Source organism: Catharus ustulatus, chromosome 20, assembly GCF_009819885.2.
Source record: "Catharus ustulatus isolate bCatUst1 chromosome 20, bCatUst1.pri.v2, whole genome shotgun sequence".
NCBI classification, from domain to species: Eukaryota; Metazoa; Chordata; class Aves; order Passeriformes; family Turdidae; genus Catharus; species Catharus ustulatus.
The window spans coordinates 593668-621291 of record NC_046240.1 but is presented as its reverse complement, the minus strand read 5'-3'; the positions used below and the strand labels follow the sequence as shown (position 1 = coordinate 621291).

General features: G+C 62.0%; 2 protein-coding genes across 2 annotated transcripts in view; one reads left to right on the top strand and one right to left on the bottom strand.

The window, feature by feature from the left end:
* Window positions 1-1102: 1102 nt before the first annotated feature.
* USP43 (ubiquitin specific peptidase 43) lies at window positions 1103-10961 on the top strand. The gene is made up of 16 exons (XM_033077044.2): window positions 1103-1110; window positions 1812-2199; window positions 3106-3246; window positions 5183-5283; window positions 6734-6826; window positions 7041-7176; window positions 7246-7369; window positions 8019-8181; window positions 8265-8376; window positions 8529-8632; window positions 8956-9033; window positions 9107-9236; window positions 9373-9721; window positions 9987-10127; window positions 10331-10712; window positions 10847-10961. Exons 1-16 carry the CDS (start codon window positions 1103-1105, stop codon window positions 10959-10961), a joined length of 2565 nt encoding a protein of 854 aa, XP_032932935.2.
* A 2302-nt stretch (window positions 10962-13263) lies between these two features.
* ARHGAP44 (Rho GTPase activating protein 44) overlaps window positions 13264-27624 on the bottom strand; it is a 22592-nt gene continuing 8231 nt past the window's right edge. Inside the window, exons 2-19 of the mRNA XM_042779869.1 lie at window positions 27574-27613; window positions 27108-27212; window positions 26956-27032; window positions 24134-24245; window positions 23759-23835; window positions 23008-23125; window positions 22386-22454; window positions 22232-22313; window positions 21289-21416; window positions 20964-21075; window positions 20038-20119; window positions 19641-19721; window positions 19455-19568; window positions 18510-18601; window positions 18099-18279; window positions 17479-17496; window positions 17008-17229; window positions 13264-13361 (exon numbers count right to left, since the gene is read on the bottom strand). Coding sequence (XP_042635803.1) covers window positions 13346-13361; window positions 17008-17229; window positions 17479-17496; window positions 18099-18279; window positions 18510-18601; window positions 19455-19568; window positions 19641-19721; window positions 20038-20119; window positions 20964-21075; window positions 21289-21416; window positions 22232-22313; window positions 22386-22454; window positions 23008-23125; window positions 23759-23835; window positions 24134-24245; window positions 26956-27032; window positions 27108-27212; window positions 27574-27613 — 1726 coding nt within the window. The 3' untranslated portion in view covers window positions 13264-13345. The remainder of the gene's footprint in view (window positions 13362-17007; window positions 17230-17478; window positions 17497-18098; window positions 18280-18509; window positions 18602-19454; window positions 19569-19640; window positions 19722-20037; window positions 20120-20963; window positions 21076-21288; window positions 21417-22231; window positions 22314-22385; window positions 22455-23007; window positions 23126-23758; window positions 23836-24133; window positions 24246-26955; window positions 27033-27107; window positions 27213-27573; window positions 27614-27624) is intronic.

Genomic DNA, 27624 nt, shown 5'->3' with positions numbered 1-27624 from the left:
ATTCGGGACTCTGCTTTATGGATTGTCATCTTTGGATAGGAGAAGAGAGCTTGATATTAAGGATGCTTTTTGCAAAGGAGCATTTTGTCCCTTGGCTTTGTAATGATGGATTTCACACTCTGGCCAGGAGGATGATGAGAAATGAACCTCAGCCGTGGACACAGAATCTGCTCAGGAGTCAAACCTCTGAGCTTGGGTGGGGTTTGTAGCTGGAATTTCAGCTCAGCCCAGATTTCCCTGAGTGCCTGGGCCGGCAAGAGCCTCGGCAGTGCCAGCAGCTTTCCTCAGGCAGGCCGGGAGCTGGGAACCCCCACGGTGCTGCTGGGGCTCTGCAGGGCCAGGGGCTGCCCTGAGCCCCTGTACCCCCTGGCCCAGAGCAGCTCCCCGGGCACAAAACCCCCGGCAGGGCTGCTTCCAGCGCCATTCCCATCTCCCCAGGAGGAAAGGCTGAGTGCCCAGGGTGGCCCCGGGCAGGAGCTGCGGTCCCTGCAAGGTGGCTGCTCACTCGGGGGGGCTGGCAGGGGGTGACCCCAGCCAGGCTCTCAGGGGATATCTCGTGCCAATCAGGGCTGGCTGCGGGAGGGAGGAAACTTTGGCTGGGCTCAGTCCTCTGTCCTCTCTGGATAAGCAGCTCCTGAGCCTGGGGCCACTCGCAGCGGAGCTGTCCCTGGGGATCCATGAGTAGCTGATCCCCCTCCATCTGCTCAGCATCGACAGCACAGCGTGGATTTAGCTTGACATCACTTCAGGGGCAGCACACGGCCCTGAGCCTGATCCGTGTCTGCCACACCGCTGGCTGCCAGCCTGGCATCCCCTTGGGAGGTCACCATCATGTCACCACCCCCGAGCTCACACCCTGGCCCAGGGACATCTGTCCTGCAGGGAGGAGGGACCGTGACATCCACCAGCACCTCCTGACCTTTTCTCTGTCATCCTTCTCCAACTCCCTAGCCCCAAACAGACACCAGGGTGTGGTGCCAAACAGTGTGGGGTGGGTAGGAGGTGACCAAAGGCTCTGCCAGCACTGGGCTGGAAACCCCCATTTTGTGACTCTGTGTAAAGGAACTGTCATTGTGTCCCCAAACACTGAGGTTTAGTTAGGATGCAGAGGTAACAATTGTCCCAATATTCCAGCTCAGAGCGCCCAGAGGTGGCAGAATTTGAGCATCTCATAGCGGCGCTGTGACACCCTGAGGTGATGCTGAGGGCAGCAGGCACCCGTGGAGCAGGGATGGGAATGCCGGGAAAGCCGCGGGGCCGTGGAGGGCACTCCGGGGTGGTGTTGGGACAGAGGGATGGCTCACCCTGGGTGATACTGGGCGTGGAGGGCTGGGTCAGCCCAGTGATGCTGAGGGCGGAGGGCTGCGGTACCGGGGTGATGCTGGGGACACCGGGGCAGGCGGGGCACGGCCGCCCGTGCCAGCGGCACCTCCCCGCTCCCCCCTCCTCCTCCTCTCCGCTCGCTCTTCCTCCTCCTCCCGTCTCCCTCTCCCGAGCCAGCCCGACCGGGGGAGGAGCCGGCCGCGCACAAAACCTCCCGCCCGGCCCCTCCGGGCCCCGCACCGGCACCGGCACCGGCGGCGCCCAGCGCCCGCCCGGGGCCATGCGCGCCGCGGCGGGGCCGGGGCCGGCGGGGCCGGGACAGGGGCAGGGCGGCGGCCGCCCGCGGCCATGAGCGCGGCGGGGCCGGGACAGGGGCAGGGCGGCGGCCCCGGGCGGCGGCGGAGGGCGGGGGGCGGCGGGGCGAGCCCGGCGGGACGGCCGCGGCCGGGGGGCGGGCGGCGGCGGCGGGCGCTGCGCTCGCTGGGCAGCCTGGCCGGGCGGCTGCTCCGCACCTGGGCGCGCCTGGCCGGGGGGCGCGGGGGGCGCCGCGCCGCCCCCGAGGATGATGAGGGCGGCTTCCGGGGGGGGTCCCGGCGGCGGCTCGGCGGGGCGGCCCCGGCGGCGACGGCGGCGGAGGGGGGCGATGCGGGAGCGGTCGCCGGGGAGCGGCCGCCAGGCGCGCAGGGGCTGCGGAACCACGGCAACACCTGCTTCATGAACGCCGTGGTGCAGTGCCTGAGCAACACCGCGCCGCTGGCCGAGCGCCTGGCGCTGGGCCGGTACCGCGCCCGCGGCGAGGTCACGCACCGGCTGGCGGCCCTGGTCCGTGCGCTCTGGACCCGCGACTACACCCCGCAGCTCTCCGCCGAGTTCAAGGTACCGAGCGGCCCCGCCCCGCGGCCCCTGCGCGGCCCCAGGTGACCCCAGCCTGGAGCGGCACCCCCAGCTCGCAGTGGCACACCAGCTCACAGCACCCAGCACCCGGCACACCCCGCTCACAGCTCTCTCCAGCCCCTCCGGAACCTACTGACACCCTTCCCAGTCCCCCCGAATCCCACTGACACCCTTCCCAGCTCACATCACCTACTGCCCTGCCTCATCCTTCCCCCTGGACTCTGCCCTGCCAGATCCCCCCTAAGCCCTGTTACTGTCCCCCGAGCTCCGCGGGTGGATAAGCTCCCAGCCCTGGCCATGCTACAGAGCTCTGAGGGTGAGCTGGTGCTGGCTGTGATTATGGCTAAGGAGGATATTGTCCCAGGTGCCAAATTCAGTGACCTCAGGCTCTGTCCCTGAATGTGTGTCACACCTCTGCCAGGCACGTGCCAGTGTGCTGGGGGACAGGGTGTCAGGAGCATCACAGCATGTCCAGCCTGGCACGTCCGCTCCCCACGCTCGGGGACACGTGTCCCCTGCCCGAGTGACATTTCCCTGGTGCTGCCAATAAACAGCTGCTGCCATTGAACTTTGCAAAGTGCCCAGGGGAGCTCCCGGGAAGCCGAGCCATGCCCTGGGATGGGCTACGCCAAGTTGATGCCATCGGAGTGCACAGGGACCTCATTGCGGTTTTCCCTGTGTCCCCCTCTGGCCGCTGGAAGCTGGGACACCACAGAACCTCTGTCTCACGCTGCGTGTGCTCGGTGTCCCCACCACTCTGCTGGCACTGGGCTGGCCGTGATGTCCCTGCAGAGGCAGGACGAGGGCAGAGGCTGTTGCAGGGATGGTTTGGAGTGAGTACTGAAGAAGAACCCGTTCATCAGCACCCACCCCGTCCATGTCTTTCAGAACATCGTTTCCAAGCACAGCTCGCAGTTCCGGGGCAACGCTCAGCACGACGCGCTCGAGTTCCTGCTCTGGCTGCTGGACCGAATGCACGAGGATCTGGGCGCCGCCTCCCCCGCCCAGCAGAGCCGCGGCCTCACGCAGGTGGGTGCCCCCCCATGCGGGGGGAGGCGGTCGGGCCAGGTCTGGACCAGGAACACCGGGATGTGCTGCGAGGTGGTGGGATGGAGTTGGCCCCCGCGCCGGTGGGATGGGGATGTTGTGGTTTGGTCGGTGAAAAGATGGTGGGAGCCGAGTGCTGCGGGGCTGGGCAGGGGTTCGAGAGCTGGGAGAGTGGGGGTGTCGGCAGGAGCCCATCCAGCTGAGCACCCTGGTCCTTGGTGAGGAGGAGATGCAACCCCCCTTCCCCCCCGTCCCTCCCTGCCTCCAGCTAAGCCCGCTGTAATTACAGCTCGGCGGCTTTGCTGCTGGCAAAATGAGTAATTAAATCTTCCTCAATCCATCTGCGCTCAGGCATTGCCCTGGCCCTGGCCCTCCCGGCTTCCTCTCTGCCTCCTCCCGGCTCCTGCCTGCTCCTTCCCTGCCTGCTGCTGCCCGCCGGGCGCTGCCTGTTGCAGGGGATGGATTTGAGCTGTTGGTATTTGACATGTGAGCTCAGCCCAGCAGTGTGCTGTCCCCACTCTGGGGGTGACACCCGGCCCAGCAGTGTGCTGTCCCTGCTTTGGGGGTGACTCCCACCTTGGGCACAGGGAGCCTGAGAGCAGCTCCCTACTCCCCGTGCCCAGTTTGGGGTGTTGTGGCTGTGCAGGTTGGGGTCCTGGGCAGACCTTGCCCAGCCTCCAGCACAGCTGTGTCCCATAGGGAGAGCTCGGCTGTGGTGCCTATCTCCAGAGCTTCTGGAGAGGCTGCCCTCTGGGGCCAAGGTCCTGCAGCCATCTCAGCTGAGCTGAGCTGTCCTCAGCCCTGCCACCTTCCCCAGGAGGCATTTGGATGCCGCAGGCTTTTTGGGAGAGCCTGGCTGTTCCCCTTAAATGTCAGGTGCCCACGTGTGCCATGAGCTGTGGTGTGATACGGCTGTGCCACCTGGAGGTGGTGCCATGGCAATGCCCGGGGCACCTCCCTGGCTCTGGGGATGGGGCCCTTTGTGTGTCCCTGAGCATCCATGGCTTTGCCTGGCATCCCCCAGTTTTAGCTCCTTTTGGCAACACCACCTGAGTGGCACCCACATGCCTCTGTCCCTGGGGAGGGACACCCGGCAGGGGTGTGACCCTCAATAAATGCCTGGGAATGTCTGGAGCTGTTGGGTAGGAGGAGGGACCAAAGTAAGGACCAGGGCTTGGCTGCCAGGAGGCCTGGAGGAGGAGGCGTCCCCTTGGATTTTTGGCGAATTTTGGGAGCTCTGTAGGGCACAGACACCGTCCAGGTCCCCTCTCAGCCATACCAGATGGATGCCAGCGCCAGGCAGACTGTAAGGACATGTCAGGCTCAGCAGGACCTGGTGCCAGCAGATGGCATTAAGGAAAATCCACCTCCTGGCCAAAATCCTCAGTGATTTTCAATCTTACTCATTGAGACACCAGAAAGTCACTGTCTTACCCCAAAACACTGACACTTCTTCCTGCAGCATCTCTTCCCTCAGGCTGCAGGGATGAAGCTCCAGTCCCCAGTGTGGGCATGGGGGCTCCTGGCAGGTCCTGGGGCAGCGGGCAGGCAGGGAGATGCCGCTGGGCCATCTCCCCCAGGTTTCCCCCCAGGAGCCTTTCTCCTGCCTCGAATGCATTCCCAGCTCCAGCTCCTTGGTGTCCTGGAGCTCTGGGGCTGCCTTGGGGAGGAGGGGGTCTCAGCATGCAGACGCTTCATTAACCCTTTGTGCTGGGGTATGGGACATATCCCAAAGGTTCTCCTGGAGCAGCCTGGAGGGCACAGCAGTGCCAGGCAGGCAGGAGCCAGAGTGTCTTTGGCATCACCTTCAGGCCATTCTCATGCCATAGGGACACCAAAGCTATCCCATCCCTGATGCCCTGAAGGATATATCCCTCCTCTTGTCACCTCACTCACCACTTGTCATTTGCCCCTGCAGCCTGGCAAGGATGGGAGCAGCAGTGCCAGCAGGTCCCCCTCAGGCACCCAGCACCCCCATGGGCAGAGCTTCGTGCAGAGCCACTTCCAGGCCCAGTACAGGTCAGTGGGGGGATGGATCCTGCCCACAGGGGGCTTTGTTATTCTGTGAGCCCAGGGAAGGGATGAAATGGGGAGCATCTCCATCCATCCATCCGTGCATCCATTCCTCCCTCCATCCCTCCCTCCGTCCATCTCTTCATCCCTCCACCCCCCCCACTCCAGTCATGGGAGCTCCTTCCCCTACAAGCACTTGAACGTGTCCAAAGCCAGGTTGGACAGGGCTTGGAGTGACCTGGTCCAGTGGCAGTGTCCATGCCCAGGGCCGGGGGCTGGACACGGTGCTCTTTGAAGGTCCCTCACAACCCAAACCATGCTGTGCTTCTGTCCCAGGATTCAGGATAGTCCCAGCACGAGGGTGCCCCTCTATGGCACACCCCACACATTCATCTGGCTGGGACTTGTGGGATGCTCAGGCCACCCTGTCCCCAAGCCATGGCACTGCAGGCAGCAAGGGACACATCTGTCATCACAAGCCCTTCCTCCTCTCTCAAGTAATCCCTCGTCCTATATATGAAAAAAGGCACTTTAATTATCCCTGCTCCACGTGCCAGAGCTGTCTGTGCACTAAAGGATTTATTAATTTGTGTGGCTGTTTCCCAAGGACTTCGGTGGTTCTTCAAGGTGACAAATGACGAAGACTCAGGACTTTGCTTTGGATTTTAATTTATATTTTCCCTTTTTGTTGAACAAAAAGGCAGGGGGAAAAAAGCCCCACAAAACAAAACCAAAAAAACAGAATTAAGAAGAATCAGCAGCAGGTGGCTGCTGGTGCCAGGGTGGGCAGGGGACTAGCAGTGCCTCCCCAGGGCCACCCTGGGGTTACTCACAGGCAGATGTTTTCCTGCTGTCCATCACTGCTCCTCCCTCAGCCCAGCCACGACCCTGCTGCTAGCGGGGTCCTGTTCCTCCCCAGCACCCTGTGGTGTTGTCCCTACTTAACCACACCCAGGCAGGCACAGGTCACCTCAGAAGCTCCAGGAGATGTCCCGGGCTCTGCCAGCCCTTGGCTGAGGGAGCAGGACTTGGGAGGGCTTGGAGGCCACACTGAGGAATGGGAGTGGGAGACTCCCAGTCCTGGCATTTCACTCTGGATTCCCCTGCATTGCAGGAGCCACTCTCTGGGTTCAGACTGAACAGACCTTGGGTTGGGCAGGCAGGAAGAGTCTGGGGGTCCCACTCTGCCAGAAGGTCCTGCAAATCCCCTGTGATGCCAGAGCCACCTGGGCCCCGGGGAATGTGGTACCCAGGGAGTGGTACCCGAGATGTGGCACCTGGGATGATGGGTTTCGGATGTACCACGTGGGATGATTGATTTGGGATGTAGCACCTGGGATGATGGATTGGGGATGTGGCACTTGGGATGCAGCACTTGTGCCAGGGCACTGCAGCCTCAGTGTGGGCACTCAGGGGGCCGTGCCCGCTCTGGTAACCCTCCCCATCCATTTCCCAGGTCCTCTCTGACGTGCCCTCACTGCCTGAAACAGAGCAACACCTTCGACCCCTTCCTGTGCATCTCCCTGCCCATCCCGCTGCGCCAGACCAGGTGAGCCCACATCCACCCTTCGGCGGGATGGCAGCTCCAACCAGAGCAATTTGCATAATTTTGGGGTAAATAATGATCGTGGGAGGTGGCGGCAGCACTGGGGACAGGTGACAGCCCAGGAGCCGTGTCCTTTGGGTGTGTGCCATCTGGAGCTGCGGTACGGGGATGCCCGGGGGCCTGCCGCGGCTGAGCTGTGTCCCCGCGCTGTCGCCAGGGCTCTGAACGTCACGCTGGTGCTGCAGTGCGAGCGCTGGCGCTTCGTGCGGGTGGGCCTGGCCGTGCCGCTGCTGGGCACTGTGGCGGACCTGCGGGCGATGGTGGCGCGGGAGGGCCGCATTCCCCCGGAGCAGGTAACGGGGCGCGGCGGGCGGGGCGCGGAGCAGCCCGCGGGGTGCTGAAGGCGCGGCCTCGTCCCGCAGGTGATCCTGGCCGAGGTGTCCCCGCGGGGATTCCTGCGCTCGCTCTCCGACCCCGAAGCGCTGCGGGCGGCCGGCGAGGCTGGACCCGTCTACGCCTTCCAGCCGCCGCCCGCCCGCCGCGCAGGTACCGCCCCTTGCTCTGATTGGCTGCGGCTGCCGGCCCGCCCCGCGCGGATTGGCTGCGAGCGCCTCGGCTGCGCAGGGATTGGCGGGGGAGGCGGAACTGCCCGGGCTTGGTGGGCGGGAGTGGAGCCCTCACTGTGATTGGTGGGAGGGAGTCGAGACCTCACTGTGATTGGTGGGAGGGAGTGGAGCCCTCACTGTGATTGGTGGGAGGGAGTGGAGCCCTCACTGTGATTGGTGGGCGGGAGTGGAGCCCTCACTGTGATTGGCGGGAGGGAGTGGAGCCCTCACTGTGATTGGTGGGAGGGAGTGGAGCCCTCACTGTGATTGGTGGGAGGGAGTGGATCCCTCACTGTGATTGGTGGGAGGGAGTGGATCCCTCACTGTAGTTGGTGGGAGGGAGTGGAGCCCTTGCTGGGGTTGGCAGGACAGTGGATCCTCTCTGCTGTGTTTGGTCAGAGGCAGCTGCACCCTGCCTGGACTGGGGGAGGCAGTCTCTGCTGGGATTGGTGGGAAATGGATCTCTTTGGCTGGAATTGCTGGGAGTTATGTCTCCTCTGCTGGGATTGGTGGGAAGGGTGGTGGTAGGCAGGGCCATGGCACTAATTAACCCCGCGCGAACAAGAGCCCCTCATTTTCCCACCCCGCAGGGTGTCCCCGGAGCCTCCCCACATCTCCTGCAGTGCCACGGCCGGAGGGGCCGCGCCTGCTGCCCAGCACCGCCCGCTCCTCCGACTGCCTGCACCGTGCACCCAGCAGCCGCATCCTGCTGCTGCTCTGCAACACAGCGGGCACAGGGCCGCAGCTTGCCAGGTACCCGTCACCTACCTGTCACCTGTCCTGCCATACCCTGTTCTACCCGCTCATCACCCATGTGACACCCAGCCTGTCCCCAGGTTCGGGCCACCACTGGTGCTGCGGGAGGAGCGCAGCGTCTCCTGGGAGCAGCTCCAGCAGAACATCCTGGCCCAGCTGAGGGGGGTCCTGCGGGGAGAAGTCCGGCCTCAGGTGAGTCCAGGGAACAACCCTGTCCCCTCTAAGCCATCAGATTTTGGGGGCTGTTTTTGCCCCATGTCCCAAGGTCTAGCTTGTCCAGGTTTTGCTCCTGGGCAGGGGACCCCTGTTCCCTGGTGACCCCACAGTCCCCTCTACCCCCACAGAGCACAGGGGCCCTTTTCCGGATCCGCCTGGCTGGGGTCTCAGCCCCCTGCACCTACCTGTCCCCTCAGGATCCTCGTCCCCTCTGCCACCCTGCCATCGACAGGTAAGGGACTGCAGGGACAGGACTGTTCCCTGGGGGCAGACAGTGGCATCACCATGAGTGGGCACAGTGTCACTGAGCATGGCTATGTTGTCACCATGGGTGGCCAAAGGTGTTCCGGTGGCTGGCCAGTGTCACCATGAGTGGTCAGTGGTGACACCTTGACCTAGCCACAGTGGTGGTCACTCTACTCCCCCAGCACTGGGTCCCCAACCCAGCGTTCCCACTGTGGGAGGTGGTGGCTGTTCCTACCTGCCACCACGGGCAAGGAGGTGTCCCCATGGAGACAGGGGTTCTGGGAACATCTCACCCTCTCTTCCCCTCAGGGCCCTGCAGCTGAGCGGGGCCGGGGGCCCTCCCCACGTGAGGCTGACAGTGGAGTGGGACATGAGCACCAAAGAGCGGTGAGTCCCCTGTGCCCGGGCTGGGGGGACACCTCGGCACTCGGATCACCCTTGCTTGACGTGTCGCCCCCAGGCTGTTCGGAAGCATCCAGGAGGAGGTGGTGCAGGATGCGGAGAGCGTGCGGCGGCAGCAGCAGGCACACGGGCAGCAGCACAGCTGCACGCTGGATGAGTGCTTCCAGCTGTACACCAAGGAGGAGCAGGTACGGGCACCCCGGGCACTGCCCACGCCCTGCCCACCCCTGGCACAGGGGCTATTGGTGCTTGCTGTGCTGGGCGTGCCTGTGGAGGTAGCGGGGCGTGACAGGGAGGGAGATGGCCATGACGTGGTGTCCCCAGCTGGCCCCGGACGACGCCTGGCGCTGCCCGCACTGCAAGGTGCCCCAGCAGGGCACGGTGAAGCTCAGCCTGTGGACTCTGCCCGAGATCCTCATCATCCACCTGAAGCGCTTCCGGCAGGTGGCCGAGCAGCGGCACAAGCTCACCACGCTGGTGAGGTTTCCGCTGCGGGGGCTGGACATGGCCCCGCATGTGGCACAGCGGGGCCAGCCCGGGGGGCAGCTCCTGGGGCGCTGGGCGCCTTGGCAGCCCCCCTTGCGCCTGCCCGCGGGCTGCCCCCGCGAGCACCTCTACGACCTGTACGCAGTCTGCAACCACCACGGCAGCATGCAGGGCGGCCATTACACCGGTGAGCGGGGACACTGGGGATGGGGGGGTGCCCATGGGGTTGCCACGGAACAGGGCAGGGAGGAGCCGGAGTGCAGGGGACATGCAGGATGGCATTGCAACCACCCCAGGGCAGGCAGAGCACCGGGATGTGTCCCTCAGCACCATCCCACTCCCACAGTGCGTCCCTGCTCCATGGGGCTCCTGGTCCCCCCTGCACCCCGGGGCTCGGGGCATCCCGGCACAGAGCACCCGTCCCCCTTCACCCCGTGCCCCCTTGTCCCCAGCGTTCTGCTGCAACGCCCTGGACGGGCGCTGGTACAGCTACGACGACAGCCGGGTGGAGGGGGTGCGCGAGGCTGAGGTGAGCACCCGCAGCGCCTACATCCTGTTCTACCAGCGCCGCCGCGCCCCTGGCTCCGGCACGGGTGAGCCCCTAATGTCTGCCCACCACACCCTGACACTGCCGCGGGGCACAGCCGTGTGGGCACACACAGCCTCCGTGTGACACACATCTGCCTCTGTCCGCTGCACACGCGTGCAGACAGACCTGCCGCCCTTCCCCTACGGGTGTGCACACCCCCCACCCACCCGTGTACCACCCCCGGCCCACGCCCGCCGCTCCCCGCAGGCTCCGCTGCCGCCGCGGGGCACTGGGTGTTCCGCCTGGCCGCCTCCGAGTCCCGCGCCGACCCCCGCACAGACCCCGATGCCTCTGGCTCTGTGGCCGCCGCGGAGAATGGTGAGGCTCAGGATGCTCAACTCCCAGTCCCCCCGCGCCCCCCGCCCGTCCTGACAGTGGTTTCCCCGCAGGCGGGTTCGAGGCGCGGCCCCCGGTGCGGGGGCTGCAGGGGCTGCACGGGCGCAGCCTCAGCGTCCGCACCGCTCCCTCCGGACCCCCGGGACAGGGGGAGCCGGGCCCTCTTCGCGCCCCACGACGGCTCCGCCGGGCCACCAGCGCCGAGGGGACCCCGCGCCGGCCGCCTCCGGGCCCCGGCAGCCCCGAGGCCGCGGTGCCTCAGGGGGACGCGGGTGTCCCCCCGGGCCACTTCCCCCCTGCCCCCTCGGCGCTGGGGCGGTCGCGGAGCTCGGCCAGCCTTCCCCCCCGCCCCGAGGGGGGGCTGCGCAGATCTGCCTCTTTGGGCAGGGGCGCGGGGGGGCCGCCCCTGGCCGTCCGGAGTCCCCCCGGGGCCACGCTGCAGCGGGGCCGGCAGCCCCCCGGGCCTCTGCGCCCCCTGGCCGTGCCCGAGTCCAGCTTCTGAGCCATGGATGGGAGAGGCATCACTCCCCAGCAGCTGTACAGCAGGTCCTGAACGGATTGGGGAGCTCCCCGACTGTAGGTGTCCCACCGCAAGGGTGCCTGAACCAGGGATCCCAAACCAGGAACATCCCGATCTGGGGGCTCCCAACCCAGGGACTTCTCAGCTGGGGAAACCAAACCAGGGTGTCCTGACTCAGAGGCTCCCAAATGGAATCCTGACATGGGGGCTCCTGTCTGAGCCAGGACACTACAGATCGTGATCCAGAAGAATTCCAAACCAGGACCGTTCCTAGCTGGGCGTTTCAGACCTGGGCCCATCCCAAACTGGGATCATGCCGACATGTGGCTCTGAACCCGGGCGTCTCCCAGTGCAGGGCCATCCCAAAAAGGGCGGGTGGGTGCAGCGTCCCCAGCTCTGCAGTACCAGAGTATTTATTGTACCAGGAGAGTTTTATTCAGAGACGCTTTTTGTTTTCTAAAAGGCGACTATTTGGGGGTGGGGGGCCCCCACACCTTGGTCTATGCAATCCCCGATTCCTGCAGCCAGCTTTTGTATGGGGCTCTACCCCACCGCCGGCGGTTTCTATTAAAGACACGTGAAACAAGCCCAGTATCCATCCCAGGGGATGTGTCTGAGGGGTAAAGGGCTCTGTGTCCCTTGGTTCTGGTCCTGCACTGAGGATCAGCCCAAGATCGGGAGTCAGTCCTGGCTGGATCCTGCTGTGTGGGGTGGCTGTGCCTGGGGGAGGTCTGGGAGCAGAGTGGCAACACCAGAAGTGGTGGAATCCTGGAGCTGAGCCCACCCAGACATGAGTGGGATGTGTGGGGAAAGTTGGTGCAGCCACAGTGAGGGGTGGAGGTGGAGGTGGTGAGGTCAGGGGCGAGATGGAGGAGATGGACAAAGGGGTGCAGGAGGAAGGGGCGGCAAGTAGACATGGAGATGGGACCAGGGTGGAAACAGGTGTGTGTGGAGGAGGTGGGATTGGCATGGAAGTTGGGGTGGATGAGGTGGGATGGAGGTGATGGAGGCGATGGGCAGAGATGGAAGTGGTGACAGGGTTGGGTTGAAGGAGAGGAGGAAGGTGGAGACCCTTGCTGAAGGCTGCTCCAGGCCAAGTCCCCTGCTGTGCCACTACTGCTGCCGTGGCTGTGGCCCTGCTTTGTGGCAGGGGACATGTGAGACTGTCGCTCATGTTGTCGTCACCCAGGCACTTGGCAACCCTGGGTGTGGCAGTTTCCCTGGGGCACCCATGGCTGCTGGCAGTGACAAGGATGGGACCCCGCCACTGCTCTGCACCCCACAGCTGCAGCTGGGACAGGGTGGGAGCCCCAGACCCTCCACGCCTGACCCTGCCCCATCCCATGGCACCAGACCCATAACATTCCTTATGAAACACCTAACCACCCTTTTATCACCCAAACCCTCTCCACCTCCAAATCCTCACCCCAAGGCGAGGGCAGGAAGCAAAGGCCGGTGCCGCCGGGCAGTTCTCAGCAAGTGGCACACGGATTTATTGGATTTATTGATTACTTTGGGGTACTGGTGCCCCCCGGTGCCCACCTGGGGTGGGGGGCATGGCACGAGCGGGGCGGGGGCAAAGCGCTGCCATTTCCATCCTCCCTCTCACCCCGGCTGGGTGGGAATGGCTCCAAATAAAACAAATCTCTCTATAATTTCTCTCTCTCTATACAAATATAGAATATATATATATCTCTGCCGATATATATATATAGATCTTCTCTCTCTGGAAAGGATAAAAGGTTAATTTGTCTGTGCATGCACAACCAAAGCCACCAACCCCAGGGTACGGCGGGTGCCAAGGGACGTGTACCTCCCCGACCAGCACCCCGAGAGCCGGGAGGGGCAACATCCTGCATCCCCAGGTTATTGCTGGTCAGGTTCCCATCCTGCTCCCAAACAAGCGGAGGGGGAAGAAGCCAAAGAAAGGAAATCCCACTGTAAAGTGCCGGCCACCACCTTGTCACCTGGCCAGCACCCAGTGGCACACGCCTCGGGGCACAGAGGACGTGCTGGCATCACCCCAGGATCGTGGGTGCTGCGGGGCAGGGGGGGCCGGCACCCGGTTCAAAGGCAAAGTCTGGATAAGGCGAACAAAAATGAACTAAAGAACAGCGGCCGCCCCCAAACCAGGCGCTTTGCCACCCAAAACTGGCCTGTGGCCCTCGGTGCTGGTGGCCGGTGCTGACCCCTGGGTGCCACATGGATGAACTTGGGGACAGGGACACTGTCATAGGGCTGTGCTTTCCGATTCCTCCTCCTCCTCCTCCTGCCGCGGGGTCAGGCTCGGCCCCGAGAGTCTCTGCGCTGCCTCGGGCGGGTCCCGGCACAGGGCGGCATCCAGGGACACGTGGAGGGAGGGGACCTCAAAACGGAGCAGACCTGCGGGAGGGCACAGTGATGGGGACACCCACCGGGGCTGCCACCGTGTTAGTGCCACCACCAGGAGTGTCACCATCGCCCTCTGCTCTGTGGACCCCACCCGAGCCAGAGCGGTGACACCAGCTGTCCCCACACACTGCCCGTGTCCCGTGAAGCTCTGTCCCACCGAGCGCAGGTGACACTGCTGTCCCCTCTCCCAAGGAGCCCGCAGGGTGAGGCTGCTCGTGTGAAGTGACAGGGTGACTACAGCCACAGGTAAGTGGTGTCACCGTGTCCCTTGTTGAGAGCAGAGCAACCCGCTCAGATAGAAAAAAGCACCTCTGCCACTCCTGCCCAGCTCAGGGATATTGCTCAGGGATATTGCCCAGGGATGTTGCTCAGGGATGTTGTCCAGGGACATTACCCAGGGATATTTCTCAGTGACATTGCACAGGGACATTGGCCAGGATGTTGCTCAGAGATATTTCTCAGGGATAGTGCCGGGAATATTGCTCAGGATGTGGTTCAGGGATCTTGTCCCACAGTGGGACAGGGGAGCTGCACTTGAGCCAAGGGTGATTCCAGGGTGTGATGTCAAGGCTGCATCCATGCCAGAGTGCCCTGCCAGGCCCACAGCAATGCGTTGGCAGAACCACACGGACGCCAGTGCTACCCAAAGGCAGGTGGCAGCCCTTGGGGACACTGTGACTCAGCCCTCGCTGCCACTCACACTGTCCGACCCCCCCAGGCAGGATGGGCACACAGGGAGCAGAATCCTGTGTCCTGCCAGATTGCATGGAAGGGACACTGGGACACTCTCCCAGCCTCTGTGTCCTCCATGGTCCCCAATGCCACCTGGCACTTCCAAAGTATCCCCCTGGCTGTCCCCCTCCAGCAGCACAGGGACCCTGGGGGGCATGACACCAAGACGTCCTGGGGACAGTTCCACATTTCCAGGGGCATCACCACCTTCCGAGCACATGGCCACTCTCAGGGAGATGTCGGCACCCTCCTGAGCCAGCACCACCTCGCTGGGTCCAGTTCTACCTTGCCTGGGCTTTTGTCACCTTCCTGGGGAACACTGCCACCTTCCGGGGCACTGTTTTGCCTTTCAAGGGACAGTTGCACTTCTCCGGGGAGGGTGCCACCTTCCAGGGCACAGTCCTGCCTTCTCAGAGCCATTGTCCCCGTCCTGGGGGACTCCGCCACCCCCCGGGACCCCTCCGCCGGCCCGGTGCCGGGGTTACCTGTGAGCGCGCCGTCCCCGGGGCCCGCGGTGTCCAGGCGGGGCGGCTCCGGGGGCTGGGGGGGCGCGGGGGCGGCCGGGGGCGGCTGAGGCGGGGGGGGCAGCGCGGGGCGCGGCCGCGATTTGGGGGCGGCCCTGGCCCGGGGGGCGGCGGCGGCGGGGGACGGCAGCAGCGGGGGCGGCGGGGGTGGCCCAGCGCCGGGGGGAACTCCGGGGTGCGCCCCGGGGGGACCGTACGGGGATGGGGTGCTGGGGGGGGTCGGGGACAGGCTGGCCGGAGACGGCTGGCCCCCGCCAGCCTCCCCCCCCGCCGCCCGGGGCGGGATGGGCGCCAGCTTCTTGGCCCCTGCGGGACAGAGACAGCGACAGGGACACGTCAGGGCCGGGTCACCTCGCGGGGACCCCGCCGCCCCCTCCCCGCCCCGCTCCTACCTTTGCGCAGCGAGTGCGGGCTCTGCTCGGCCGCGGGGGCGGGCGCGGGGGGCGGCCCCGGGGACAGCTCCGGGGGCTTGAAAGTGCTGGGGCGGGCACGGGGCACGGAACGGGCAGAGTGCGGAGAGAGCAACAGGGAAACGGAGAGGAAAGGGAAAGAGAAATGGAAAGGGAAAAAAAAAAACAAACGAAAAAAAAACTTCGCCAAATGGGAAAGAGGAAAGAAAAGGGGGGAAAAATAAATAAGAGAAAAAGGAAGAAAGGGAAAAAACCCTCAAAATAAGGAAAAAGGAAAGGAACAAGAAAGAGGAGGAAAGGAAAAGGGAAAGGGAAAGGGAAAGGGAAAGGGAAAGGGAAAGGGAAAGGGAAAGGGAAAGGGAAAGGGAAAGGGAAAGGAAAGGAAAGGAAAGGAAAGGAAAGGAAAGGAAAGGAAAGGAAAGGAAAGGAAAGGAAAGGAAAGGAAAGGAAAGGAAAGGAAAGGAAAGGAAAGGAAAGGAAAGGAAAGGGTAGAAGCGAAAACGTGAGAGAAAGGAAAAGTTTCAAGCGTAAAAAGGCAAAGAATAAACAAAAGTAAAATTAAAAATGAAATTAAATGAAAATAAATGAAAAATAGACATAAAACAATGAAAAACAAAGATTAAACATTCAGAGAATTAGAAATTAAATTAAAACAAAAAAATACAAAATAATTAAATAATAAAGGTAAATGAAAAATTAACGAAGAAAACTCAAACCCGTGAAAAATATGTTTTAAAAAATAAAGCAAAAATAAAACCAAAAATGAAATAAAATGAAAACGTAAAAGATGAGCCACAACAATAAAAAAGAAAATTGAAAATAAACAGCAGAAGAAGAGAAGAGGGAGAGCCGTGAGCTCCTTCGCACACCCAGCGCTCCGCACCCGGTGTCCCCCTCCCGCCCCCCGGGGTTCCTCAGCCCCCGCCGCTTGTGTCCACCCGCCCCCCCTGCGGCCCAGGGTCCCCCCGGACACCGGCGCTGACACCCCCAGCCCCCCCCGGGGCCCGCGGTTACCTCAGGGGGCCGAGTCCTGCGGCGAGGGCGGGCGGGCGGCTGCCCCGGGGCAGGGGGGGCGCGGGGGGCAGGCAGAGCCATGGGGACAGGGGGGGACAGTGCCACGGGGCCAGCGGGGGACAGCGCAGGGAGCAGGGGCTGGCGGGCAGCGGGGAGGGCGCGGGGAGGCTGCGGCTGCAGCTCGGCCACAGCGGCTGCGCCCAGAGCGGGCAGCGGGGCCGGGGGCTCGGTGGGACCCCGGGGCGGTGGGCGCTGGGGTCGCCGCTGCGCCAGGCAGCTGCCGGGTCAGCCCTGCTGCAAAGGTACAGAAGCACCATAAAGACCGGCAGAAGAAACGCAAAAGCGAGGGAAAATTCATAAAAGAGCAAAAGCGCTGGCGGGCGCGGGGGGCGAGGCGCGGGAGCCCTCGTGGTGCTGAACCTCCCGGCTCGTTCCGCGGAACGACCCTCCCGAGCTGCCCCTCCCTAAATGTGAGCACCCCGCCCTGGCTATGCTTCCCTTTTGGGGCAGAAAAGTGGGATTTAGGCTTTCTCCCACGTGAGCTGTGCAAATTAAAGTCGGACTCAGACTCTAGGCAGACGAAGTTCTCAGAGGGCGCTGGGCTCCCCGAGGGTTCCCTCTGCACCTTCCTGCAGCACCTCCAGCCCAAATTCCACTACAGCCCAGTGCCACTGGGCAAGGGGCCTCAGGAAAATCCCTGAAGGCAGCATGGTTCTCATGGGAATGGTAGGATGGGGATGTGGTGGTGACTGCGAGGATGCTGAACATCCTCTCCTGCTGCTCCAGGACTCTACTCCTCTCCCACGGATGCTGAACATCCTCTCCTGTTGCCCCCAGGATTCTGCTCCTCTCTCGGGGATGCTGAACATCCTCTCCCGCACCGTGAGGTTGTTTCCTGCTGGCCTCACTCGTGGGGAGGATGCCCGACCTGGGGACACGGGGTGCTGGTGGCCTTACCTTATCCGCTCAGCTGCCGGGGGGAAGCCGAAGCTGGTGGGAGGCGGGGAAGGCGTTGCTGAAATCTCCGGTGACTGCTCGGGAATGGGCGAGTGGGGCGTGGGGGGGAGCTCGGCGGGCGGGGCCGGGGGCTGCGCGGCCGGAGGGGCCGAGGCTGCCTTGCGCCCCGCTGAGGTGCCTCGGCGAGCCACCCACGAGGTGTCCATCACTCTGACGCCCATGCTGGGGACACAGAGACGGGGGTCAGCACCCACCCGGCGGGAGGGGACTGCCAGCATCCCCTCGCCACTCCTTCGGGGTCACTAAAAACACCTCACTACTGGGAGTGAAACTACAGGGCAATAGGTGGCAGTGTGGCATGGGTTTGTGTCACCCACCGGCCACCTCTCCCTTCCCCAAGAACCAGCAGGCAGCAGCACCCCCCCAGCACTCATCCAGCACCCTTGCAGCACCCTGCAGAGGATACAGTACCTTTGGATTTTCCTAAGGCTGCATGGGCAGAAACAAACGATTATTAATGTGAAAAGCCCCTAAAACTGGACAGTACACAGGGAGAGAGGTCACAACTGGGCAAAGGAGCTGCAAGGCTGAGGGGCTTTGAGAGTGGGGGGGAAGTGGGGGTGAGCAGGGACCAGGCTATTCCAGTGGTGGGACAGATTGGGATATCTTCTGGAAATGGGGACATTTTTGGGATGGGCAGAGTCCTGGGGTGTTTTCTGGAGCCTACTTGACTGTTTGAGGTCCCTGTGAGGTGTCATGGATGGGGGACATGCATAGGCTGGGAACGGGGACCTTTCCCCTGGAGCAAATCCTGCAGACCTTGAGGACACCAGGACACCTGTCTCTGGCATGGCACAGCCCCAGTGTCACCCCATGGGCCACCCCACTCCCATCTGCAGTGGGCTGGGGGCAGGTCTGGGTTCACCTGAGCACCCCCAAGAGCCTGGCATGGAATGCAGGGAGTCCCTCCACCCAACCTCCATCAGCTCAGTGCCAACCACCCCAAAGTGATACTGAGCATCCTCTCCCGCTGCCTCTGGGATGGTGTCAAAGCCATCTCTCGCTCTCCCCAAGGCCAGCAGTATCCCTACCCATCCTTCTTGTAGAACTCCAGCATCATGTTGTCAGTGGCCACGCTGAGGGGCCGCCGGGCCTGGTCGTGCTGCCGGCGCTCGCCGTGCTCCATGTCCGGCGAGGGCATGGAGCTGTAGTTGGCGTTGTGGTTCACGTGCAGGGGGCTGCCGTAGTTCCCTGTCACGTTGAACTCGATGTCTGGGGAACAGAGGATGTTGGGAGGAGGGGGACTGGGGCAGTTGGCACTGCAGGGCTGCTCAGGGGATGCTGCAGAATCTGGGTTGGGCTCAGAACTGTGCTGAGTGTGGCCAGAGCCTGAGCTCCAGCAAGCTGAGGGGGCTGGCAAAACCAAACCTGGGAGCCCTGAGCCCCCTCCCCAGGAGGTGCCAGGAAGCCCAGCTGTCCCCGGGGCAGAGGGCACACCCTACCTCCCGGGAAGAACCAGTCCGCGTGCTGGATGAGCGGCTCAATGATGCCCACGATCTGCAGCGACAGCGTTGTCATCATCTCTGTCATGTTCCTGCAGGGGAGCGGCAGCTCAGCAATCCCTGGAGGCCAGCAGGGTTCCCAGCAGGGCTCCCAACACGATTCCCCGCAGTGCTCCCAGCAGGGTTCCCAGCAGGATTCCCAGCAGTGCTCCCAGCAGGGTTCCCAGCAGGATTCCCAGCAGGATTCCCAGCAGTGCTCCCAGCAGGATTCCCAGCAGGATTCCCAGCAGTGCTCCCAGCAGGATTCCCAGCAGGATTCCCAGCAGGATTCCCAGCAGGGCTCCCAGCAGGATTCCCAGCAGTGCTCCCAGCAGGATTCCCAGCAGGATTCCCAGCAGGATTCCCAGCAGTGCTCCCAGCAGGATTCCCAGCAGGATTCCCAGCAGGGTTCCCAGCAGTGCTCCCAGCAGGATTCCCAGCAGGATTCCCAGCAGGATTCCCAGCAGGGCTCCCAGCAGGATTCCCAGCAGTGCTCCCAGCAGTGCTCCCAGCAGGATTCCCAGCAGGATTCCCAGCAGTGCTCCCAGCAGGATTCCCAGCAGGATTCCCAGCAGGATTCCCAGCAGGATTCCCAGCAGTGCTCCCAGCAGGATTCCCAGCAGGATTCCCAGCAGGATTCCCAGCAGTGCTCCCAGCAGGATTCCCAGCAGGATTCCCAGCAGGGCTCCCAGCAGGATTCCCAGCAGTGCTCCCAGCAGGATTTCCAGCAGGATTCCCAGCAGGATTCCCAGCAGGATTCCCAGCAGGGTTCCCAGCAGGATTCCCAGCAGTGCTCCCAGTAGGATTCCCAGCAGGATTCCCAGGAGGATTCCTACAGGGCTCCCAGCAGGATTCCCAGCAGGGTTCCCAGCAGGGTCTGCCCCTCAGCTCTCACCCAGTGCTCACCCCTCTGCCTGTGGCCACAGCAGGTTGGGCCCCAGCACGATGGCCACATTGCTTGGGGTCATTTTGTTCATATCCTGGTACTCGGTCAGCTTGGCCAGGAATTTAATGACGTACCTGGAGAGCAGATCCCAAACGAGTCAGTAAATGGATGACCCCCTCCCCATGTCCTGCTGGCCCCAGGCTCACCTGATGTTGTTGTAGTTGGCTTTGGGCAGCTTCTCGCAGGCGTTCCAGAGAGCCTGCAGCCGTTTCTCCTGTTCTGGGATGCTGCAGGGACATGGGAGGGGGCGTTATTCCCCATTCCCACCCTGCCCTGGGGCTGTGGACCCTGCTAGCCCCACTCCTGGGAACCCTGTGAGCCCCTCAGGCTGCCAGCAATATTATGGAAGTAAAATAGGCTCCAAAAACTGTCCCAAGGAGAGGGAAACCCTTTGGATGCTGGATCTCTCACCACTCCATGGCTCTCAGAGCCCAGAGGAAACATCCCAGAAGGAAACTATGCCAGAAAAAACCCAAACCATCCATGGTGACTCAGGCTATCCCCACCCATGCCAGAGGGAATGGGGGGATGTCCCAGACTCACTTGGAGGCCTGGATCCACTCCTCGTACAGCTCGAATGTCATAAGGGGCTCGGGCAGCTCCCGCAGGTAGGACTTGAGGGCTCCTGTGGCACACAGGGGACACAGGGGTTGGCACTGCAGATGGCATCAGCTGTTGGGCACCAAGTGGTTTTGCTCCTGGGCACTTAGACTCACATCCCCTGCAGCCTTCCCACCCACCACACCCCAGAGCACTTGCTGGTCTTCCCGACTTGGAGCAGCTTGTGGGACCCCCAGCGCCCATCTTGCCACCCTCCAGTCCCTGCCAGCATCTTCCCAGTTCCCTCCTCCACATGTTTTCCCACATCCCTATCACCCATTTTTGCCTGGTCATTCCCAGCTTCATTTGTTGGGAGCAGGTTCCCATTGGGAAGCCAGGGTTCAATCCTGCCTTCTAGAGCCCCCATTCCCAGAGGGGAGCAGGGAGGCCATGGACACCCAGCCAATGCTCCAGAGCAGCCCCATGGGTTTGGATCTGTGCTTGGGGAGGGAACTCTCCCCAGAAGAGGTGAGAGAAGATGGCAAGTTCGATGTTCATGTGAACCTTCCTGACCAGTCCCTGCTCCTGCAGAGATCCCCCAATCAGTGCCACCTTCATTAGTGTGACTGGATGGTTGTATCCTGTTTTCTCCATTTCCAGCCTGGCCTGGTCCCTCTGGATGGCAGCACCTCTCTGGGGCAGCCACTGTCCCCAGGTTGTGTCACCTGCCTGCTCACTGATGGGACACCCTGCCCCATCAGCCAGGCCATTAATTCATGACAAAATTAATTGAACAAAATCAGACCCAGCATCAACCCCTGGACTGCACCACTGGTTCCTGGCCTCCAGTTGGACTTGGTGCCACTAATCCCCCTCAGGGTGCCCTTGGGGGGTGCCTGGAGGGGCCACCCCGGCCCAAGAAGCCCCACCTGCGATGGCATGAGGGTCAGCTGAGTACTCCTGCACATCCACCACGCAGCAGTCCAGGGCAGCCTTGAGCTTCTTCAGCTTGGAAGCTGAGGGAGCCACTCGGAAGAGACCCTGGGCAGAGGAGCGGAGAGTGTTGGACAAGGTTTGGGGCTGGGATGTCTCTGGAGCCCCCAGCTCCTCACCCTGGCCCTGGGGACACCCATGGCCTCTTCCATGATGCCCAGCAAAGGTGGGACACAGGACCCACCTCCTCCTGCATTCCCCATCCCAGTTGGGACCCACCCACCTCCTGTTCCTGCATCCCCCCTTCCAACAGGGACCCACCTCCTCCTGCATCCCACATTCCAGCAGCATGGTCACGCAGGCCTCCACAGGGAAAGCGATCTCCCGCCCACTGACAGCCAGGTGCTCCTCCAGGGGCTTTCCAAAGGAGGGCTTCTCCATCCACGCCTCTGTGACAGTCAGAGGGGGCAGAGGAGGGGGGGGTGGTGCCAGATCCAGCAGCCCGTCCCCAAAAGGCCCTTGGGTCACAGTTTTGGCAGCAAAATACTCTGTATGCGTCTTGTTAGAAGAATGGGACCCTGCACCTCTGGCCTGGGCAGCTTGGGAAGTGCTTTTGAAAGGTGTAATCCAAACAAAAAGTTTTCCAGCCATCACAGGATTTCAAAGGGGCAGGATAACATTTTCCACAAGGGTAACAACAGGAGAGAGTTGGACAGTCCTGCGGGGCACTCACACTGCTGGGCTCTGGGGCACTCACACTGCTGGGCTCTGGGGCACTCACACTGCTGGGCTCTGGGAGAATCACCCTGCTGGGCTCTGGGGGAATCACCCTGCTGGGCTCTGGGGCACTCACACTGCTGGGCTCTGGGGCACTCACACTGCTGGGCTCTGGGGCACTCACACTGCTGGGCTCTGGGGCACTCACACTGCTGGGCTCTGGGAGAATCACCCTGCTGGGCTCTGGGGGAATCACCCTGCTGGGCTCTGGGGCACTCACACTGCTGGGCTCTGAGGCACTCACACTGCTGGGCTCTGGGGCACTCACACTGCTGGGCTCTGGGGCACTCACACTGCTGGGTTCTGGGGCACTCACACTGCTGGGCTCTGGGGGAATCACCCTGCTGGGCTCTGGGGGAATTAACCCTGCTGAGCTCTGGGGGAATGAACCCTGCTGGGCTCTGGGGCACTCACACTGCTGAGTTCTGGGGGAATCACCCTGCTGGGCTCTGGGGGAATTAACCCTGCTGGGCTCTGGGGTACTCACCCTGCTGGGCTTTGATCTGTGGCAGGAAGTTCTGCAGGAGCGCCAGGGATTTGCGATGGTACTCAGCCTGCACCTCGATCAGCTGCAGGGACACGGCACAGGGGTCACAGCACTGCTGGGGACAGGGACAGCCCTGGGGGTCGGTGGCACTTACAGTTTGAAAATAGTTTGCATAGTCGACTTCTTTGGCCACAAAATTGTACATGTCAGCCGAGAGCTGGTCCTGTGGGGGGCAGAGGATCCATCACTGTCACTCCCCTGCTGCCCTGGTGTCACCAGCACGGCCCTTCCTTGCCACCAGGAGAGAGCAGCCTGGTCCCAGTGGGAGCCAGAATGGCACAGGATTAAGGTTAGGATGTCAGGGGAGGTTCAGGAGCCTCCCCCACCTTAGTCTGAGCAGGGTCCAGGTCCCCCCAAAGTGCACAAGGAGGGGAGATTGGATTCCCTCTTATCCCATCACAGATAAGGTGGGAAATGTCTCTAACAGTGCCAGGGCTGCCTGTACTTAGTGCTGAGATCTGCCAGGACAGGTTCCCAGGGAATGGAAGCCCCTCCAGCTCTGTAGGATGTGGAGGAGGGGGACAGAGTAACTGAGGACGTTCTGCTGTGGGGAGCATCACCCACAGCCACTGCGCTGCGTTTGGGACCAGCCAGAGGAGGGGTCAGCACAGGCAGCGGGGGAAGAAAGATGTAGAGCAGGGTGAGAGGAGAGGCTGCAGCTTTCCCCAGAGTCTGGGAGCCCACAGACCCCCCTCAGGCAGGAGGAGCCCCAATACCCTGCAGATCTCCACTCTGTTGGCTGCCTCCTCCATCTCCTCCCTGAGAGCGTCGGCTTTGGCGCCCGAGGGCTGCAGGTTGCTGGCCAGACCCGAGGACTTCACCGACTGCTGCCACCTGCAGGAGGGACAGGGGCCAGTCAGAGCAGTGACTGCTTCCCAGAGGCCCTGCAGGGCCACCACGGTCCCCAGGGCCGAGCAGCACGGAGATAATCCCAGTGCAGCTGGGATTTAGCACCCACTGCCAGCCCCATCCCCACAGCACTGCACACAGCAGGCTCCAGGGAAGGAATTCTTTTCAGCGGGATAAGGAGCCACATCCAGGTGGGAAGAGAGAGGAAGAGGATGGGAGAGCCTGGACGTGATGCTGGGAACTGTGGACACCTCTCCCAGCATATGCTGGAGTCGGGGTTTGGACAATACAATGGTGTCATGGGAAAATCCCGAGTCATCCCAGTTCCCCTGAGTGCCACTGCATGGGCAGGAGCACCCAGCTCTTTGCATCAGAACCCACCAAGACAGAGAAAAAAGTACAAAATAACCCTTTCTGCAGGCAAGAAAAAGAATCCATGGATTGTGTGGACAGGAGCAGAAATTGTGGCTGATTGCAGAGCTTTATTCAAGGCCCACAGAGACACAGCCAGGACTTGTCCCAAGGGAACTGTGATGCCAGGGCCCAGAAGCTCTCCTGGAAGCTACCCATGGCTTGGGAATGTTGATTTCTTATAAAGCACTTGAAGGCACTTCCTACCTCGTCCTGGAGGAGTCCATGTCCAGCACAAGCTTTGCCAAGTGCTTCCTCTGCTTCTGGATATTTGGAATTTCCACCTACAGCAACACACAGGACAGGAGGAGGTGAGCAGCTCTGGAGAGGTGTCCAGGATTGAGTCACAATGGGGGTTTTGTGCTGGGGCAAGCCGGGTGGGTAAGGATGCAGTTCCTTAATTTAACATCCTCGGGGAGATGGCCCAGCTGATCCCTCCTGTGTGTCCCACCTGGAGTGTGCCACACCTCTCCAGAACCTGAGAGGAGCAGCTCCGGGGGATCAGAACTTCCTGGGGAGCTGGATGAGGGCAGGAAAAGGGCTCTGGGAGACGGCAGGGCACCCCAGACACTCTCAGCTCACCTCAGCCAGCACAAAGAGCGGCTCGATGACATCCCTCTCCACCTGCAGCTCGAAGTGGATCAGCTCCTGCGCCAGTTTGTCCTCGGCCTCCCCGCACAGGCGCAGCATCTTCCTGCAGGGACAGGCTGGGGCTGGGGACAGGGAACCTGTCCTGCACCCAGCACAGGGACAGGGACAGGGACAGGCTGGGGCTGGGGACAGGGGGCCTGTCCTGCACCCAGTACAGGGACAGTGACAGGGACAGGGACAGGCTGGGGCTGGGGACAGGGGACCTGTCCTGCACCCAGCACAGGGACAGGGACAGGCTGGGGCTGGGGACAGGGGACCTGTCCTGCACCCAGCACTGGGACAGGGACAGGGACAGGCTGGGGCTGGGGACAGGGGACCTATCCTGCACCCAGCACAGGGACAGGGACAGGCTGGGGCTGGGGACAGGGGACCTGTCCTGCACCCAGCACAGGGACAGGGACAGGGACAGGGACAGGCTGGGGCTGGGGACAGGGGGCCTGTCCTGCACCCAGTACAGGGACAGTGACAGGGACAGGGACAGGCTGGGGCTGGGGACAGGGGACCTGTCCTGCACCCAGCACAGGGACAGGGACAGGGACAGGCTGGGGCTGGGGACAGGGGACCTGTCCTGCACCCAGCACAGGGACAGGGACAGGCTGGGGCTGGGGACAGGGGACCTGTCCTGCACCCAGCACAGGGACAGGGACAGGGACAGGCTGGGGCTGGGGACAGGGGACCTGTCCTGCACCCAGTACAGGGACAGTGACAGGGACAGGGACAGGCTGGGGCTGGGGACAGGGGACCTGTCCTGCACCCAGCACAGGGACAGGGACAGGCTGGGGCTGGGGACAGGGGACCTGTCCTGCACCCAGCACAGGGACAGGGACAGGGACAGGCTGGGGCTGGGGACAGGGGACCTATCCTGCACCCAGCACAGGGACAGGGACAGGCTGGGGCTGGGGACAGGGGACCTGTCCTGCACCCAGCACAGGGACAGGGACAGGGACAGGGACAGGCTGGGGCTGGGGACAGGGGGCCTGTCCTGCACCCAGTACAGGGACAGTGACAGGGACAGGGACAGGCTGGGGCTGGGGACAGGGGACCTGTCCTGCACCCAGCACAGGGACAGGGACAGGGACAGGCTGGGGCTGGGGACAGGGGACCTGTCCTGCACCCAGCACAGGGACAGGGACAGGCTGGGGCTGGGGACAGGGGACCTGTCCTGCACCCAGCACAGGGACAGGGACAGGGACAGGCTGGGGCTGGGGACAGGGGACCTGTCCTGCACCCAGCACAGGGACAGGGACAGGCTGGGGCTGGGGACAGGGGACCTGTCCTGCACCCAGCACAGGGACAGGGACAGGGACAGGCTGGGGCTGGGGACAGGGGGCCTGTCCTGCACCCAGTACAGGGACAGTGACAGGGACAGGGACAGGCTGGGGCTGGGGACAGGGGACCTGTCCTGCACCCAGCACAGGGACAGGGACAGGGACAGGCTGGGGCTGGGGACAGGGGACCTGTCCTGCACCCAGCACAGGGACAGGGACAGCTGGGGCTGGGGACAGGGGGCCTGTCCTGCACCCAGCAGGGGACAGGGGCACCGAGCACTCCAGGGGCTCCAGGAGCAGCACAGGGCAGTCCTTCCTTGGTAGATGGTGGAGGGAAGGCAGCAGGGTACCGTGGGCACCCAGGGTGTCAGGAAAGCTCATTCCTTAAATATTGCACTTACAATGATACAATAATAATTAAAATATTATATAATTATATTATTAGCTATGTAGTTATGTTATATATTAGTATTATGCTATGTATTAGTATTATATATTGTTATTATTAGGCCAGTCTTTAAACTTTATTGCATGGAAATTGCATGGACTTTAAATATCTATATAAATAAATAACTATAAAATATAGAAATAATAAATCACACGTAAATATAGAAATATTTGTAAATCATGTAACTATATAAATTATAATACAGAAACATATCAAATATACTAATATAAATATATTAATAAGGATAAATCACTTGTAAGTATATAAATAGCAATAACTCAAATGTAAACATACAACATATAAAAATTGATATAAAGATACATGTCTATATATGCAGATTACATTGTATGATCACAGGACCTCAGACCATACAAGGAGGAGAAGAATTAAGTACCAAGATTCCCCCAGCCCATCCAACACAGCAGTGAGTTCCCTGTTACCTGGCACTGGAGACAAGGAACAGCAGCATTCCCAGCACATTCCCAGCACATTCCCAGCACCATTCCCAGCACCATTCCCAGCACCATTCCCAGCTGCATTACCAGCACCATTCCCAGCACACTCCAAGCAGCATTCCCACCACCATTCCCAGCACACTCCAAGCAGCATTCCCAGCACATTCCCAGCACATTCCCAGCACCATTCCCAGCACCATTCCCAGCACCATTCCCAGCTGCATTACCAGCACCATTCCCAGCACACTCCAAGCAGCATTCCCAGCAGCATTCCCAGCAGCATTCCCAGCACATTCCCAGCACCATTCCCAGCACCATTCCCAGCACCACTCCCAGCAGCAATCCCAGCACATTCCCAGCAGTATTCCCAGTACATTCCCAGCACATTCCCAGCAGCATTCCCAGAACATTCCCAGCACATTCCCAGCACATTCTCAGCACCATTCCCAGCACACTCTCAGTACACTCCCAGCACCATTCCCAGCACACTCCCAGCACCATTCCCAGCACACTCCCAGCACCATTCCCAGCCCCCTAGAACCCCCAGCAGTGCAGAACCCCAGGGCAGCCCCAGTCCCCTACCCTAGCAGGGAGTCATCCCCCAGCACGGCCGATCCCTCCATCAGACACTGTGCCAGCGTCGTCAGTGGCAGCTTCTTCTGCAAAGAGAGGGATTGTGTTCCCACCTGGATCCCTGGATCCCCCTGGATCCCCAGATCCCCCAGATCTCTCACCGAGCGTTTGTCAGCATCCAGGCCCTGCTGGCCCTGCAGACAGGCTGTCAGCTTCTTGTGGGTGCTGTGGGACACCTGCTTCACCAGCTCCAGCCGCTTCTCCACCTGCAGGAGCCATGGAGCCCATCACTGGGGATCCCATCACTGAAGTATCCGATCACCCATCACTGGGGATCCCATCACTGGAATATCCCATCACTGGGGATCCCATCACTGAAGTATCCCATCACGCATCACCAGAGATCCCATCACTTGAATATCCCATCACCCAGGGATCCCATCACTGAAGTATCCCATCACTGGAGTATCCCAGCCCTGCAGGATCCTTGCCTCCCAAGGATCCCTGGAATCACCTGGGATCACTGGGATGCTGTGGCACCACCAGGGAGCTGCTGATGGATGCAGCCCCCACAGGAGGTGCCCAGGCACCCATGGATACCCTGGGATGACTCCGAGGGAATCTCACCTGCAGCAGATCTTCGCTCAACACCTCAGTCTTCTCGGCTCTGCAAGACAA